The sequence below is a fragment of the Silene latifolia genome, chromosome 7 (assembly GCF_048544455.1).
Source record: "Silene latifolia isolate original U9 population chromosome 7, ASM4854445v1, whole genome shotgun sequence".
NCBI classification, from domain to species: Eukaryota; Viridiplantae; Streptophyta; class Magnoliopsida; order Caryophyllales; family Caryophyllaceae; genus Silene; species Silene latifolia.
Genome location: NC_133532.1, coordinates 21,223,346 through 21,241,988, shown reverse-complemented (window position 1 = coordinate 21,241,988; position 18,643 = coordinate 21,223,346). Strand labels below are relative to the sequence as shown.

General features: G+C 41.9%; 1 protein-coding gene across 1 annotated transcript; it reads right to left on the bottom strand.

Moving 5' to 3' along the window:
* Window positions 1-726: 726 nt before the first annotated feature.
* Window positions 727-4,286, bottom strand: LOC141591908 (uncharacterized). The gene is made up of 2 exons (XM_074412401.1): window positions 4,118-4,286; window positions 727-2,645 (listed from the first exon to the last, which is right to left on the bottom strand). Exon 2 carries the CDS (start codon window positions 2,633-2,635, stop codon window positions 1,013-1,015), a length of 1,623 nt encoding a protein of 540 aa, XP_074268502.1. The 5' UTR covers window positions 2,636-2,645; window positions 4,118-4,286; the 3' UTR covers window positions 727-1,012.
* Between the last annotated feature and the right edge of the window lie 14,357 nt (window positions 4,287-18,643).

Here is an 18,643-nt window from a genome sequence, read left to right as displayed (position 1 = left end):
ACCTGTACTTGGACTTTTTGCTTATCTGCAGCCTGCAGGACCTGATATTGCCGACGACCTATATTTCCTTCTTTCCCAAAAGTACAACTTCTGATTAGCGTGGAATCAAATGCTAAACATGTATATCATACTCAATCTTTCAACCACATCAGCCGTTGCAGTAGAGTAATATTATGAAAGCTACTATAACTTAACAATAACCTAAGTTCATATGCCCCGCTCTTGCAATAACCTGCAGCGAAGCATTAGAGCCAAAAAAAGATATGGGGTGGTAATGTTCAATTGACGTTAAAGAGAAATCATGTACAGTATTTAGTGGTATCAAAATTCCAAATCCCATCAATAATTGGCCGATTTATACCTTATCACCCCATCAAAACTGTGATTTCCTATAACTACAACAATCCCAGCAGACAAAGATTCGACATCAAGTAAACGAAAAACATAAACATAGATGTACCGTCGAGTTCCTTAGGCTTTAAAAAGACTACCAAAAATATCACTTGCAAATCAGTAATGTTATTGACGTTAAAGGCATACCCAAAACATATGATAAAGAGGGTTTTAATTGTTTAGGGTATAACACGTCATCATACAACGGTTGTATTGTACCTAATAAACTTTCACAAAGTATTAATTGAATTCTACCTCGTTCTCCAAATCATCACAAGCAAAGGTCTCACCTCCAAAGGGTAGGAGAAAGAAATGAGAATCACAAATTCATAATGACACAATCACAATACTAGACAAACAGCTTGCAAAGAAATAGTGTTTCATACTGGGTACACAACAGAGTGAAAGCAAAAGGGTCTTTCGTCTTCTACAGGTAGAAGAAGACACCTACCAAATCTAGAGATACTAAATAGTTCAATGAGCGCCATTGTCGCTGAAGTAATGAAAGAAGCAGGTTGACCCAAAATGATGTCCGCGATAAAAGAGGACAGACATTGATGCAGACTCTAAAAACTGAGCTATTTGTTCTACTTAACTCGACCAACCAAACAAGACATAACTAGTCCTCATCGACACCAAGTTTCTTCATTTTTGATTCTAGTTCGTCATCTCCATCTCCATCCTCATCGTCATCTTCATCAGACCCATTTTCATCTTCATCTTCACCTTCGGGGTCATTCTCGTCCAATGGCCCTAACATCTCAGGAGACTTCTTGAATATATCATTGATGTCATCAATACCATCTTCAGAAATGTAATTTCCATTAAGGTTCAGTAATTTGAAACCGGGCTTACCGACTACAACCTGAGCCAATAGTCTCGCTCCAGCTCTTCTTAACCCGTTAGTGTTCATGTCGAGTTCTGTTAAATGGGCATGACCTTCGAGGCACTTACCAATTATTATGGTTCCATCATCTTTGAGCTCATTTTCAGACAAGTTCAACTTAGAGAGGTGCTGCTTCTCTGCTAAACATGCAGCCAGGACAGGTGCGGCAGCAGGTGTGATGTCATTTCCTGCCAACTCGAGCACTTCAAGTAAAGGAGCAGAGTCCTTGAGAGCATTTGCGATTGCAATGGTACCCTCATATTCCAAATTCAAGTAACTCAAATATACTTCAGTAAGATTTGCATGTTTGGAAAGAGCTTTACCCAAAGCAACTCCAGCTTCAACCCCAAACATGTTATCTCGCAAGTCGAGCTTCTTCAGATGAGTACATCCCTCGAGAGCTTCAGACAAGGCCACACCTCCTTCTGAGCCAACCCTAGTCGAGGAGCATCTGAAGTCCTCAAGCAAGGGGGCCCGCTTCACAACCTCAGAAATAGCAAGAGCACCTTCATCCCCCGTCATGTTATTATGGAACTGAAGAACCTTGAGCTTTTGAGTGGAAGGTACCAACTCTGAAACAGCACGAGCGGCATCCTCAGAGATACCATCATTCATCAAATAAAGCTCTTCTAAGCAACTTTGTGATTTCAAGAGCGCTTCAAATGCACGGACGCCCTTCTCGCCCAAGGCATTATCTGACAGATCTAAAGACTTTAAAACAGACCCTTCAAGGGCTGATGAGAACATATTCATGACTTCAAGAGCTTCCGCTTCTGGTCTGCCAGCAATGAAATCAGACAGATCTACTTCCTTCAAGTTATCCTTAATAGACACCAGAATGGGCTCCGCCACACGGGCAGCACCTAGGCCAAAGCTTCTGTTACTGAAGCATATTTTAGTGTAACTGTTTGAAGGATCCTTAAGCGGCTTCAAAAGCTCCTCAGCCTCTTCAGCTTCGATAAAGGCGCGTGGGCCTTTAGAAATATCAAAAACACTTTCCTGGACAACATCGGTAGTCGACACATCTTTAATAGCTTTACTTGTTGGACCTCGTTTGAGGGCCTCAAGAATGAGCTTACTGCATTCCTTAGCATAAAGCTGGACGGCAGAACCACCATCACCATCTGGCTCCTTTTCATAGTGTTGATTGGCAACCTTAAATGCTTCCTCTTCAATTTGTTTGGCATTGTCTTCGGCCTCTTCTTTAGTCAAACTTCCATATTTCTGGGTAAAAATGGTCGGTGTAGAGAGATTGGTTGTCATACGATTCACAAGCATGACCCTTGTGTTCTGGCTTGGAGGCCACAGCTTAATTGAGAACTGGCGACGTTCAGGTCTAGTCGTCATAGCATCCATTTCAATATACCTGTCAAAACAGGACACTTTCTGTTACCAGCACGATCACCACAAAAATAGAATGAATTGTGTTTTAATAGGAAATGGAAGCAATAACATTTAAGATGTGAATTATGCGTGCTATCATGATTTCTTTCTCTCTTTTTCTCCAAGTATGAATAGTTTTTCATTTTGAATCCTACGTCTACAGCGGCAGAGAAAAAGACAAATACTTCCCTCAACTGAAAGCTCTGTCAAGGCTGTGACTAGTAGAGCACTCTTAAGGAAAGACAAACACTCAGTACCCTTTCATATAAAATGAAAAGGCCAGTCCAAGGACAAAGCACTCTAAAGGAAAAAAAAAACGTAAAAAGACACAGTAACTGTTAGTAACCCTGTTGCTTAAAGTGACTCCATGCACAAGACTAACAGGAGGGGCTCATACACATGAGGCATGCACATTCACCGTGCACCTTGCGCCTTGTGGCTATTTAAACTAGGCCCTAGTAGAGTATTAAGCTCCATGTTTTAACTTTTGACAGCTGTTAAGTGTAGACCTATGTTACTCTGACCCTACAATTCGGTCGCATGTCCGGCACGACATAACACGCCAATTCGACACTTCATTTTAGACCACAAAATAAAAACCTTTGCGAAAAATAACGTATTCGACACTCTGTCAACGTGTCTTTTCCGACACTTGCAGCCGTACATAGGTGTAGACCACTCATTATATGTTTGAAGAGTATATGCTACAGACCATAAGCATTAGTTTAGGATAGTTATATGTCGAAAAGTGAATACTCGTATAATAGTTTAGGATAGTTATATGCCGTACAACGGACTTGTTCAAATACGGATGACATAATAAAAAAAACAAAAGCATAAAGCACCAGAACCGTGTTGGCGATGAGTGAGCAAATTGCCTGTTCCATTTAATTGTACTATAGCAGTGCAGTACTAAATAGAAATTATCATTCAGAGTTGTATATGTTTCACTTCAGATTCCGCCTCGAATTATTAAATGATTTCATACACGTAAATGAGATAATTTGAATCCGTTTCATGGCATACAAAGTGCACAACTTAGTCAAGTGAGACTAACAACATTATCAAACCACGCCTCAAATATGATGAAGAACTCACCATCTACCCTTTTGAGTTCTAAAAACAACACGAAAACAAAGCTTTTGTAAAAATAACCGCTTCGGCGTAATCATTCTCCACTTAATTGAAAAGCGACTTGTAAAATAAGCATAATCAAAGTCTTATGACACTAACATTTACAAAGCAGCCAACTTTCATCATGAAAAAAAGCAATTAAATAAACCCACGCAACTAACACACTAAAGCAGCAGATCAGCAGCCAAAAATCGCTTCAATCAAAGAAACGAAAAGTCCACAAACCGAAAAACCCTAAAAATACCAGAAAAAAGAGGGGAAAAATAAAATTAAAATGGTGTAATAGATAAAAAGGAAGTAGATAGACAAAAACGGAAGTACCTTGGATTGAAATATGGAGGAATGGAGATTGGAAGATGAATAAAGTGTGTGGCGGAAGAGTTAGGGTTTAGAAGGATTGAAAAAATTGGGGATTTTTGAGATAGTATTAAAGGGATAGGGGAAAAAGTGAGAGGGGGAGTTGTATTTCTCTCTCTTACTTTTGAAAAAACTTGAATTGAAATTTGTGTGACTACTGACTCAAATCATCGCGCCCATTTCACGTTACCAACTTACAAATGTGTATTCAAAGTTTACATGGGCCTCATGCCCTTTTTAGCTTCTACATTTCAATCAAAATCCGGTAGGCCTTGCATCGGTCCAAAATCGGATCGGAATAGAGATTTTGTGTGTACCGGCTAGGTTGCATCAAAACGGACACGACACGGACACGTGACACGGCATCCCATGAAATTTAGGACACGGGACACGGCATTTAAATTTAATAAAATATATATTCTATAGTTATATATGTGTGATTTTATTTTTGAAAAAGTATTGAATATTAAATTTAAATAAGTGAAAGTAAAACTTACGTTAATTATAACTAATTCTCATTTCCAAAACCAAAACCAACTTATAATCAATCTATTTCGACATCTCATTACTAGTCTAAATAACATCATTTGTCTCCAATTCAACTTATTTCCCCACCAAATTTAACCATATAACAATTCTCGCCATTTAACTTAAATTCAACTTGATTCCGTTTGGAGGCCAGGTGTGTCTAAATACCATGGACATGGCTCAAAATACCATGGACACGTGTCGGACATGTGCTGAAATAAAAGATGAAAGTTAGACACGGCTTTACAACTGTCCGACACGTTTTGACGTGTGTCCGACGAGTGTCGTGTCCGACACGGGTGTCCGACACGGGAAAGTCGATTAGGAGGAGTGTCCGTGCAACCTAGTGTACCGGTTCAGAAATTCAAGAATGGGACCGAATCTATAAAATTCCGCGGTTAGGACTAGAATTGTGTTTTTTTTTTTTTTTTTGGCAGCTAGGAAGAAAGGTTCCTAGTGTAAGCTCATAGCCTGTTTTGCCAAGGCATGAGCTCTGTAGTTACAGTCCCTGCGAACATAGCTAAAACACAAATAATGAAAGACAGATGAAGTAAGAGAAATGTCATGTAAGATGCCCCTAATATGGTGATGCTTCTCCTGCTTTCCCATCCATTGCGTCAAAAGCGGAAGACAATCAGAGGAAACTTCAACGTGTAGTAATCCCGCCTGTCGTGCCCAGGAGATGGCCTCCTTTAATCCAAGTGCTTCAGCTTGAAGAGGAGATTCAGCCCGACCACAGAGAAAACCTTCATATCTAGTTTCCTCTTCAGGCCCAAGGACAATCCATCCATAAACCGCAAGGCACGATTTTTTCCAACTGGCGTCAACATATATACGTACCATAGAACAAGAGGAGAAACATCCGATACAGTAAAAGGGCCGTCCCGCACAGAGCATCTGAGAGTCGATATCATCGCCTGCGGAAGAACCGGGGGCACCATCCTCAAAACCAGGCGGATGCAAAGGATCATTGTTACTCTTACCATTGGCTTGAAGAATATCTTTAATCAGTTGGCGAGTCTTGGAGAAGAAGACATCCGGGTTAAAGACTTCACCCCTGAATCGGATGCTATTTCTTAAAGTCCAGAGACTAACCAAGGTCACGAGAAAGTGTAAAATGAGATTAACCCCATCCTCAAGACCGGATAGGTACAGAATCCAATTTACAATCCAGTCACGAACATCAAGAGAAGGAAGGTGACTGGGCTGGATCGGGGTTGGGTATTAATGTCGGTTAGGACTAGAATTGCTGTAGCTGCAAATAGTTGTTCTTTCTCACTCAAATTAAAAGGTACTCATAAGTCATATCCATTTACATCTGATGCAGTAACTTTTGTGGTGACTTCCCGAAAATTATGTTCAGTTCTGGCCTCTCAAAAGCCAGTCCCAATAGCTGTGCGAAATTCGTTAGGTGAAATTCGCACTATAATACTACGTATTTATGAGTCTTGGGGTACTCTATCGAGTAGGCCTTACTCTGTCGAGTAAGGGCGTGCTGCGGAATAAAATAGTTTCTGACCTGTTGGGTACTCGATCGAGTAACATGGGTACTCGATCGAGTAAGGGGGCACTCGATCGAGTACCTTAGCTACTCGATCGAGTAGCCGGTTTACGGGGGTTGTTTTCTCGGGTTTTGTTAATAATGCGATTAGAGTATATAATACTTTCGTCATTGTTCCTAAATCACTTTTCAAAACCTAATCACTGCGAGAAGAGAAAGCAAACTACGTTATTAGCTTTAATCGCATTGTTGGCAAATCCCGGAGCTTGGAAGGTCGGATTTCACCTTTCTTTACACCGTTGTGATCCTTGCGTCGAGGGTAAGACCTATATACCATTTTTATGATGTTTCTTTAAAGTTGGTTAAACCCTAATTTGGGGATTGGGGGCTTTTGTTGTTTGTATGCTTGGTAGTGATTATGTGTTTGTATATTAGGAGGAGGATTCGTAGAGGAAGCTTTTTGATATCAGCTGTGAGATCGTCTGATTGTTGTGCTTTCCAGGTAGGGTTTCCCTACTCAGTATTACTTACATAATGTGTGGTGATTGTGCTGTAGTTAGTGTGGTTGATTGATTCAGACGGTTGTGATTATACATTGTTGATAGATTCAAACGGTTGTTGATATTGTGATTGTGATTGTTTGTCTATGGTTCTCGAGATGCGTTCTCGGCTGAGTGGAGTCACTTGCGGGAGTGGCTTCACGCCCTAGTTTCGCCCTTCGTGGAACCCGCCACGGAAGGGGATGTGCACATTAATGGGACAGGGTTATCGCTCGGTATGATGAGCGGGGATTTGGTGGGTACGGCAGCGGTCCCCCATCGGGGTCGGTCCAAAGTGGACGGTCGGTGACGGAGATAGAGTGAAGTGGATGATTGTGTATGATTGTATGAGCCGTATTGTTTATTATTCTCGTTGGTTATATAGTTTATGTAAATAGTCAATTTCGATTATTGTTTTAAAACCTGCGGTGATCCATTCGGGATGGTGAGCGGATATTGAGCGGTATGAGTTGAGTACTGGGATAGCTGGGATGTGCCACGGTCTGATGATAGAAGTCTTCCGCTGTAGCTTAGTAGTTTTCATAAACATTTCAGTTGAATCAGTAGACAATCAGTTTGAAAAACATGTATTCGGACTTTTGGTTTTGGTTTTGAGATTGTAACCTTTCACTAAAGTATTTCTATTTAAACGTTGTTTCATTATTGTTTATTTGATTATCATTGCCTCGGGTAACCGAGATGGTAACGTCCTTATACCTGGGTGGTCCTGGTAAGGCACTTGGAGTATGGGGGTGTTACAAAATGGTATCAGAGCGACGATCCTGAAACCTGTAACCAATGAACCAAATGAATATAGGGAGTCAATTAAAATGAACCCGGGGTAAAGGTTGTAGGAGCTAATGCAAAGGCTTGGGAGACGTCCTAAAGTCGCGAAATCGCCCTACAATTTTGAACCGGTCACATGGGGGGTGTATGGTAAGTCGTATGTGTTGTGTGTCAGCTTGTGTGTGGATGTGATGAAGTATGTCGTAATTGTTGAATGCTTGGAGTAGAAGGCTGAGAATATGAATGAAAGATTGATGAGATATATAGAACTGTTGTTGGAATAGAAAATCATGTTGGATGATTACTATGTGGCGTTTGATAATATGACATCACTGTTTCGTTGATTATATGAAAAGTTTAGAATTTCATGCTTAGCTATATCACATGTTGCGTTTATAATGTTGCTTAGTATGTTGGGAGATGTGAGATGACATGCGGGTAGTTTATGCGAGTCAGCATGACTCGATCGAGTAGGGGGGTACTCGATCGAGTAGGTGAGATACTCGGTCGAGTGGGTTTAACTCGATCGAGTGGGTATTTGACGATTTTGAATCCAGAATCGTGTTTTTGGGCACTCGATCGAGTACCTCGGGCACTCGATCGAGTAGGGGGTCACTCTATCGAGTAGCCGGGCTACTCGGTCGAGTATGTTAGAGGTCAGAAGGTCTGTTTGGGTTCTGGAGTCGAGGCACTCGATCGAGTATGATGGGCACTCGATCGAGTAGCCTCTTACTCGATCGAGTAGGTTTGGGCACTCGATCGAGTGTGTCCTGGGCAGCCTGTTTTCGTGTTTTGAGGTTTTAGTGCGTGTGTTTATGTCTACCCTTTCTTATATATAGTTTCAAGATGCCGCCCAAGAGAAAGGCGTACTATGCGAGAGCTGAGACCATGAATATGGATGATATTGTTAAGATGTTGGAGCACCAAGATGCTCTTACTGAGGCCTTAAAGAAAGTGAATAAGGATAAGGAGGTTGATCACTCTAAGATCAGTCTCTATATAGCGAGGTTTAACCCAAAAGAGTACACGGGAACCGGGGAACCAAACCTTCTTGACAACTGGCATCGTGAGATGGAGAACATTCTGGACCTGGTTCATTGTCCTGATGAGATGAGAGTAGAACAAGCTGCGTTCTACCTGAGGGACGCAGCTGGTAAGTGGTGGGATACGGTGAAGGTGAGTGTTAGGGAGATGTATGCGAACCAGGGCTTACCTCGCTATACCTTGGGGACGAGTTTCGGAGAGCTATGAGGAAGGAGTTTGTACCGAACATGTGAGGAGTAAGTCGAGAGAGGAGTTTGATGGGTTTAAGATGACATCGATATGTCGATTCTTCGAGTATTACAAGCGGTTTAATGAGAAGTCTAGGTATCTTTGAGGATATGGGTCCGAGTGAGGAGAACTCGGCGCCGAGGTTTGAGAGAGGGGCGACACCCAAGATTATGGATAAGTTACCCGTGGGAGTCCTTACCGATGTTAAGGAAGCTTATGAGAGGGCCGGGAGAGCCGAGAGGTCAAGTTGAGATGGCTCGGGAGAGAGTGAGTGAGAAAAGAAAGGCTGAGAGTGAGGGTGGAGGCCAATCTAGTTACAAGAAAGGCAACCACACTCAAGCTAAGGGTTTTCTTAAGGTCGGGATTCAAAGATCTTTGGGGCTTCCTATGGGCGTGGCCGTGTGAGTGGTAGTGGTAGTTGGGGGATGACTGTTATGGCCGTGGGGTGTGTAGGCCACAAGAGACATGAGTGCACGAGTGCACCAGGAGCTTTTCGGGGGTCGGCTCGGGGAGCTATTCTCGGGGACCCGCACGAGTTATGCGAGCAAATGTACTGTGGGTCATGGTCTAACCGGGAAGTCGAGCTATCGGGGTGGAGGTAACCGCAATGGCGGTAATTCTTATCGAAACCATCTACGAACAACAACAACAATCGGGGTCGGTGCTAAGCCGACCACATCGGCCAAGATCTTGTCCCAGGAGGTGGACGAGAAGACCGATGGAAAGTCATTCATGATGGACAAGAAAGCAAAAGGAGGATGCACATGTTATCACTGGTACTTTTCTTGTTAACGATATTCCTACCTTTGTTTTGTTTGATTCGGGGGCGTCTCGATCGTTTGTATCTTCGAGTCATGTTAAACGGTTGGGTTTGAGAGTGTATGAGTCTGTAAGTGAGAAAGTTTTTATACCTTCGGGTGAGTCCGTATCATGTGGGAGGTTGTTTAGAGATGTATCTATGATAGTTGGGCAAGTCGATCCGCTGTAGACTTGCTTTAGAGTTTCCTTTGACGGTTTTGAGATGATAGTCGGGATGGATTGGTTAGGAAAGTATAAAGCTAAGATAGACCGTCATCAAAAGAAAGTGTCTTTGAGAGGGCCTAAGGGTGTTAGTGTGTCTTATCGTGGGTTTCTAGTCAAACCCAAAGTTAAGTTGATTGCACTTTGTCACCTTGAAGTCTTATCTGAGGAAGGGGTGCCCTTTGATCTTGTGCCATGTGAGAGATGACCGGATAGAGAGTCCGATTGATCGGATACGGTGGTGGGAGAGTTCGCAGATGTTTTTCCAGAGGAGATTCCGGGGTTGCCACCGAAGAGGGAGATAGATTTCACCGTTGAGTTGAAACCGGGGACGGGGGCCAATCTCTAAGGCACCGTACCGGATGGGTCCTAAAGAGATGGAGGAGCTCAGGAAACAGTTAGATGATCTGATAGAGAAGGGATACATTAGACCTAGTGTATCGCCGTAGGGAGCACCAGTTCTTTTTGTGAAGAAGAAAGATGGGAGTTTGAGGTTGTGCATAGATTACGGGGAGCCAATCGAGTGACAAAGTGAAGAATAAGTATCCTTTGCCAAGGATAGATGACTGTTTGATCGGTTGAGTGGTGCATCGCTTTTTCCAAGATTGATTTGAGGTCGGGCTACCATCAGGTGAAGATTAGAGAGATGGACATACCAAAGACCGCTTTCACGTCGAGGTATGGTCATTATGAGTACGTGGTGATGCCGTTTGGGTTATCTAATGCACCGGCTGTGTTTATGGACTTGATGAACAGAATCTTCAGACAGTTTTTGGACAAGTTCGTGGTGGTGTTTATTGATGACATCTTAGTCTATTCTAAGACTAAGGAGGAGCATGAGGAGCATCTGAGGATTGTGTTGCAGACTCTAAGGGAGCACAGTTATGTGCTAAGCTGTCCAAGTGTGAGTTCTAGTTAGAGAAAGTTGCTTTTCTAGGGCATGTGATCTCTAAGGAGGGAGTAGCTGTGGATCCGGTGAAGATTGAGGCAGTGACAAAGTGGGAAGCACCAAAGAATGTTGCTGAGATTAGGAGTTTCTTGGGTTTAGCTGGATATTACAGACGGTTCGTGAAAGATTTCTCCAAGATAGCTAGACCTATGACAGCTTTGATGAGGAAAGAGAACAGGTTTCGTTGGGATGAGAGTTGTGAGAAGGCGTTCCAAACATTAAAGGAGCGTTTGACCACAACTCCTATCTTAGCATTGCCTGAAGGGATCGAGAACTTTGAGGTTTATACAGATGCCTCAAAGAATGGGTTAGGATGTGTGTTGATGCAGAACGGTAAGGTGATTGCGTATGCTTCTAGGCAATTGAAGCCGTATGAGGAAAATTATCCTACACATGATCTAGAGTTAGGTGCAGTGGTGTTTGCTCTCAAGATTTGGAGGCATTACCTTTATGGGGCGACCTTTAAGGTATTTTCAGATTACAAGAGTCTCAAGTACATCTTCACTCAAAAGGAGTTGAACATGAGACAGAGGAGGTGGATGGAGCTGATTGGCGATTATGACATGGATATTATCTACCATGAAGGGAAAACCAATGTTGTTGCGGATGCTTTGAGTAGGAAGAGTGTACATTCCCTGTGTACACAGCTCTATCTTTAATGAGGTTGAGAGATGAGGTGGGGAAGTTTGGTATACATATGATGCAGAGAGGAGATGCTGTGAGAGATTTGACGGTACAGCCTGATCTTTATGAGGATATTCGTGGTAAACAGGCTTTGGATCCTAAGATGGTTGAGTGGAGAGCTGGAGTAGAGAAATGGACAGTGTCTCGATTCTCCATTCATACAGATGGTAGTTTGAGGTTCGATGGTAGGTGGTGTGTCCCTAATGATGAGGAGCTGAAAAAGACAATCATGACAGAGGCACATTGTACACCGTATTCAGTACATCCAGGCGGTGATAAGCTATACAAGGATTTGAAGAACACGTTTTGGTGGCCTGGGATGAAGAAAGAAACAACAGAGTTTGTGGCCCGTTGTTTGACATGCCAGAGAGTTAAAGGGGAACAGCGACGACCACAAGGTAAGATTCAGTCTTTGGAGGTACCTGAGTGGAAGTGGGAATCCATTTCTATGGATTTTATCGTGGGTTTGTCAAAGAGTCAACAGGGTAACAACATGATATGGGTAATAGTGGATCGACTGACCAAGTCAGCTCATTTTATGCCAATGAAAGATACATGGACTAAAGCACAATTGGCTATGGCTTATCGGAAGAATGTGCTTAAGTTAAATGGAGTCCCTAAGGACATAGTGTCTGACAGAGATGCGAGATTTATCTCAAGGTTTTGGAAAGAGTTGCAGGAATCTTTGGGAACAACTTTGAAGATGAGTACGACTTTTCATCCTGCGACAGACGGTCGGGATCGAGAGAACAATCAAAACTCTTGAGGATATGTTACGAGCTTGTGTGATGGACTTTGGTGGTAGCTGGGAACAGAGGTTGGATTTGATAGAGTTTTCTTACAACAACAGCTATCACACTAGTATTGGCATGGCACCGTTTGAGGCTTTATATGGGAGGAGATGCAAGAGTCCGATATGTTGGGACGACAGTGCTGAGGTAGTGGTTCTAGGACCAGAGATGGTACATGAGATGGTCGAACAGATTAAGATGATCAGGGAACGGATGAGAGCAGCTCAGGATAGGCAAAAGAGTTATGCAGATCTACATCGCCGGGATATAGAGTTTCAGGTTGGGGATAAGGTTCTTCTGAAAGTGTCTCCTATGCGTGGGGTTATGAGATTTGGGAAGAAAGGCAAGCTGAGTCAGAAGTTCATCGGTCCTTATGAGATCTTAGAGCGAGTTGGGGAAGTTGCTTATCGTCTGGCTTTACCGGCTGCGTTAGAGAGAGTGCATAATGTGTTTCATGTATCGCAGCTGCGGAAGTATGTGAGTGACCCGTCACATGTGTTAGAGGCAGAGATCTTAGAGCTGGATGAGTCTTTATCATATCGTGAGGCACCTAAGCAGATTCTTGACCGGAAGGTTAGGAAGACTAGGAGTGGTGAGACAGTTTTGCTTAAGATCCTTTGGTCTAACCACGAGACCGAGGAAGCTACATGGGAGGCAGAAGATGCCATGAGATAGCCCTACCCTTTCCTTTTTGATCAGGTATGTATGGTTACGGGGACGTAACCTTGTTTCTTTTAGGGGGGTAGGAGATGATCGAAAAGAGTTTTTATGAGTTCTATACCCTTTTTATGTTGTGTCGGCATGGTTGTTGTCGTTGAGTCGGGCTGAGTTTGGGTTAGTAACATGTTTGTATGTCGAGTTTTGTTTTGGTTGTTGAGTCGGGAATGCGTAGTGTAACACCCGCGAATTTTCCATTTTGACATTTATAATTTAATTAACCATTCTATGGTCTTATTTATATTTTAAATTATTTAATTTAATTAATTTCATTATTAAACATGATTTTTATAAATATTATATTTTTAAAGCTTAAGTTATACAAAATAAATATTTTGGTCGGATAATAATGATAATAATAATAATATTCTCCGTCTTGAGTTGTAGTGGGCTTGAGACGTAAATTCATGTGTATATCGACTCAATTTTGCTTATTGGGCCTAGTATGACCAATGGACTCACCTACTACTCCTTCCTCCTCATCAAAATAATGAGGGAAACCCTAACCCCTCCTCCTTCCTCACAATTTCAGCAACACCACCACAAACACAAACACCATTTTCATACTCTCCTCTTACAAATCTTCAAAACACCATAACTTGCTCAATTCTTATCCGAATCAAGTGATTTTCGCGTCTATCTCTTCCTCTCATCGCCCTCCATCTTTCTAGGTAAGAAATACACCGACTTTCCTCCTTATATAGGGCTGTCGAGCCGTTTTATACATGGTACCCTTTTTCTAATTTTGATTCTTAGTCTTATTTTGTGTTTTCTTATGTTTAGGAGAAGTTTTAATTGACCCGGAAGTGGATTCTTGAAAGGTAGACGAGTCTTTTGTGGATTTAAGTGCAAAAAGGTAACGGTGATGGGTTACTCGACATTATGTCAATTTGGGTGTTCATACATGTTATAGTTTGTTCACATGTGTGTTAAAGTTAGATTCTTTACATGTTTTGACTTGTTTGTTGTTGATTGAGTTTTGTGTGGAATCTCTCTTGGTGGTTTGAAGAATTTTCTAGTATTTTGTATACATGGATGAATTAGTAAAGAAACTGTCTTATTCATGCTTAATAATTGTGTGTAATTATGTCACGAATTTGTTAGTTTGGAATTGTTTGAATTTGAATCGAACCTTGTGTTTTAATCCCTCTTTTATGCTTTAATTTCACCCTTAATACTTGTATAAAGTTGCTTGGGTAATATATGGTGGAATTAGGATTGTAATGGCATGATAAAAAAATGATTTGGGGATGAAGGTGAATTTGTTGTGTCGTGCAAATCAGCACCACGGCGCAGTGCGCACCCTCGGCGCAGTCGCGCACACAACCTGGACCAGTTTTCGTAAAATGGTCATAACTTCTTCGTTACTTGTTTGTTTGAGGCTTATGACCTACCGTTAGAACCGTAAGAGGATAAGATATCACCTCCAACTGGTTTCACCTCATTATCATGTATAGAACTCAAGTTCTGACCGTTTGAAGTTGACCCTTGTTGTAGTCGAGTACTAAACTTGTTGTTATGGATTGGGTTTTGAGTTTCTTGTTGGGTATGCATCTTAACTTTGGTTCTAATGCTTGTGTATGATGTGTTGAGACTCTTTTATCATGGGAGTACTTGATATTTGTTATACTCTTGTACTTATGCATGCTTCACATGAATTGTTTACGTTATGTTTTTATAATCATTGTTACTCGTATTTGTGACCGGAGTGTGACGGTTTACATTGTGTGACTACTCGACATTCCTTATTTATTTGCCCTCGGACATTGGGTCACGATTAGGTGCCATTGTTTCCGAGTTGGGCTATCTTCCTTCCGCCTCTTCAGACTTTGGGGTACGGCTAGGTACCATGGTTCCGATTTGGGGTTACTCGACCTTGGGGCACGGCTAGGTGTCATGGATCGAGTCTTGGATACGATTTGGGATTGTATGTCGAATCGGGTGTCGTCCATCCCGAGAGTCTGGCCATATTTAGACTAGGACCGTATTATGATCGTCGTCCTACCCGGAGGTTGGAGTCTAGGGGTTTGTCTTGTTTTGAGTCAATCCTTTGTAAATGTCTTGCTTGTTACGGTCATTGGCGCGTTCTTATATACGAGTGCACGTCTTCTATGATTGTTTGTGAGAGTCTTGGTCCTATCGGATACTAGTGGTGAGATGCAAGCCCCTAGTTGCGATATGATCGCCGGGATTGATGTTCCCATCCGTTCTTATGGTGAGATGCAAGCCATAAGTATGAATGTGACATTAGTAGCCACGTCCCGTGCTATGGTTGTTAAGAGGTTTTCAAGTAATGGCTATTGGTTTCCATCCATGTATTTTCTATTCAATTGATCCGTTGTTTACCTTCTTCATATGATTCGATGCCTAATCTCATATCCATGTTTTGGTTACCTTGAATGCATGTTTAATATAATGTACCATGCCTATCTCATTAAGAATGCAATGTGCCTATCTCATTAAGAATGCAATGTGCCTATCTCATTATGATTATCGTTTATATTCCCTTGTTCATATTATTCAAGTATGATGCATGATCAATATGTTTAATTAAGTTCTTGCTTATGTGCATTTTGACATATTGTGGCTGGGAGAACCCTGAGTTACTCCCCACTGACTGTGGCGTTCATGTTTACATGAATGACAGGTTTGTGATGCAGATTATGGGGAAGACGTGTGAGCTAGCGAGAACGTTGAACCTTGGACCTTAGTTATAGTTTGCTTAGACTCACCTATCGTTAGACTTGTGTTTATTCGTGGGATATCTTTTCCCCAACGCACTTCGTTTTTAATTGTAAAACTTATTCATCTTACTTTTCATTTTCGTTTGATCACTTATGGTGGATTTCACACTTTAAACTTTAAAGGTTTTAAAAATCCCTTATTTTCCGCTTAGATTTAATAGTTCTTTTGATGCCTCATCGAGGGGTGTCACACGTAGTGTGTGTCTTTGTTTTGTTGTGGTTTGAACTTCGGGGACGAAGTTCTTTTTAAGGAGGGAAGACTGTAATACTACGTATTTATGAGTCTTGGGGTACTCTATCGAGTAGGCCTTACTCTGTCGAGTAAGGGCGTGCTGCGGAATAAAATAGTTTCTGACCTGTTGGGTACTCGATTGAGTAAGGGGGCACTCGATCGAGTACCTTAGCTACTCGATCGAGTAGCCGGTTTACGGGGGTTGTTTTCTCGGGTTTTGTTAATAATACGATTAGAGTATATAATACTTCCGTCATTGTTCCTAAATCACTTTTCAAAACCTAATCACTGCGAGAAGAGAAAGCAAACTACGTTATTAGCTTTAATTGCATTGTTGGCAAATCCCGGAGCTTGGAAGGTCGGATTTCACCTTTCTTTACACCGTTGTGATCCTTGCGTCGAGGGTAAGACCTATATACCGTTTTTATGATGTTTCTTTAAAGTTGGTTAAACCCTAATTTGGGGATTGGGGGCTTTTGTTGTTTGTATGCTTGGTAGTGATTATGTGTTTGTATATTAGGAGGAGGATTCGTAGAGGAAGCTTTTTGATATCAGCTGTGAGATCGTCTGATTGTTGTGCTTTCTAGGTAGGGTTTCCCTACTCAGTATTACTTACATAATGTGTGGTGATTGTGCTGTAGTTAGTGTGGTTGATTGATTCAGACGGTTGTGATTATACATTGTTGATAGATTCAGACGGTTGTTGATATTGTGATTGTGATTGTTTGTCTATGGTTCTCGAGATGCGTTCTCGGCTGAGTGGAGTCACTTGCGGGAGTGGCTTCACGCCCTAGTTTCTCCCTTTGTGGAACCCGCCACGGAAGGGGATGTGCACATTAATGGGACATGGTTATCGCTCGGTATGATGAGCGGGGATTTGGTGGGTACGGCTGCGGTCCCCCACTGGCAGGGCTGGTCCAGTGGACAGTCGGTGACGGAGATGGAGTGGAGTGGATGATTGTGTATGATTGTATGAGCTATATTGTTTACTGTTATGTTGGTTATATAGTTTATGTAAATAGTACTGACCCCGATTATTGTTTTAAAACCTGCGGTGATCCATTCGGGGATGGTGAGCAGATATTGAGCAGGTATGAGTTGAGTACTGGGATAGCTGGGATGTGCCACGGTCTGATCCACTCTCAGCCTGGCCCGGCCGGCCCACCCAAAACTTGTCGTTTCTCAACCGTTGGCCAACATCTATTTCTTCCCCAACAACAATTTTTTTATTTTTTTTGGTTTTCCTTAATTCTTTTCATATAAATACCAACCCACCACTTCAACTCCACCCCCGAAAAAAACACAAACACACAACTGTAGATACCCAGTATCTGCACCTTCCAAAAACCACCCGATGATGATCGGACTATAACGTGTTTTTGATATGCGTGCGTGGATTGGCTATACATGAGACGGTTTAATGCACTACTCGAATATGAAAATGATTTCAAAAGTTTTCTAACTTCATTTGCATTAAAATAACACTATTTAGAGTTAAAACCGTCTTCGGACCCAAAACCGACTCAGAAACTCGCAACTCGAGTCAACCTGAGTCAACCCGAGTCAACCCAAATCTCGAATGTCAAAAATAATGCCATGAATGTTTTCATCATGTCATTTCCATTAAAATGACCCTATTTAGAGTCTAAACTGACACCGAGCCAAAAACCGACTCGAAACCCGTAACTCGAGTCAACCTGAGTCAACCCAAATCTCGAATGTCAAAAATAATGCCATGAATGTCTTCATCATGTCATTTCTATTAAAATGACCCTAATTAGAGTCAAAACCGACACCGAGCCAAAAACCGACTCAAAATTCAAATCCCGACTCACACGGGTCAAACCCGAGTCAAAGACACAAAATACCTACCCCAAATATCACCTAAGAGTAAGCTTACACGGCTAAGCAAACCTCAAAGACCACAAATCACAACCAACAAAACATTGGTTAGAACAAATGCAAAATCCAAATTTGCGAAAGGGACAAGATGACCCGTTGAGTCACGGGGTGGCTCGCGCCTCAATGGGGTGTCTGCTTAGTCTCTAAGCAAACACAACCGACCTACCATCCCACATTTCTCTATAAATACCCACCATCACACAACACAATCTTCACGCGAGAGTCCGCCCACTCACATCTCCCTTAAACTTCTATACTCGACTTCCTAAGTCACAAAATCGACACGTGTTTACGACCTACCGATCGTAAACACAAGCCTTACACATATTGTTTGGTACCGTCGCCGTGCATTCGACCAACTCAACTCATTAATCAACATGTTTTAATTAACATACTTTCAACTCATTTTCAAAACTAAATCCTTTTTTAAGGCACCTTTTATTAAACTTCTTTGATCGTGAGTAGTCGCAACGAGAAAACCGTCTCTAAAGTCGTCTACTTCGCAAACATCAATACACGTAAGTTTGAGGGTGTAAACAACTCACTTTATTTCATGTATTTACTGTTTTTATGAGTCTATAAGCATGAACAATGCATAACACGATTCAAATATAGGTTAGACGAGCCAAAACCGAGTTTTGGTCTGAGACAGAAGCTCCTTGCTATGCAAGGGAGCTCGCGCCTCTTGTGGGTCTCGGGTCAGACTCATCCGTGTTTGAGTTCGTCTTTCCTTCAACACTTTCTTTTATTTTTACTTCTTTACTTTTACGGTTTTTACCATTTTAATTCATTTTTATGATAAACATATTTTGACCATTACAAAAA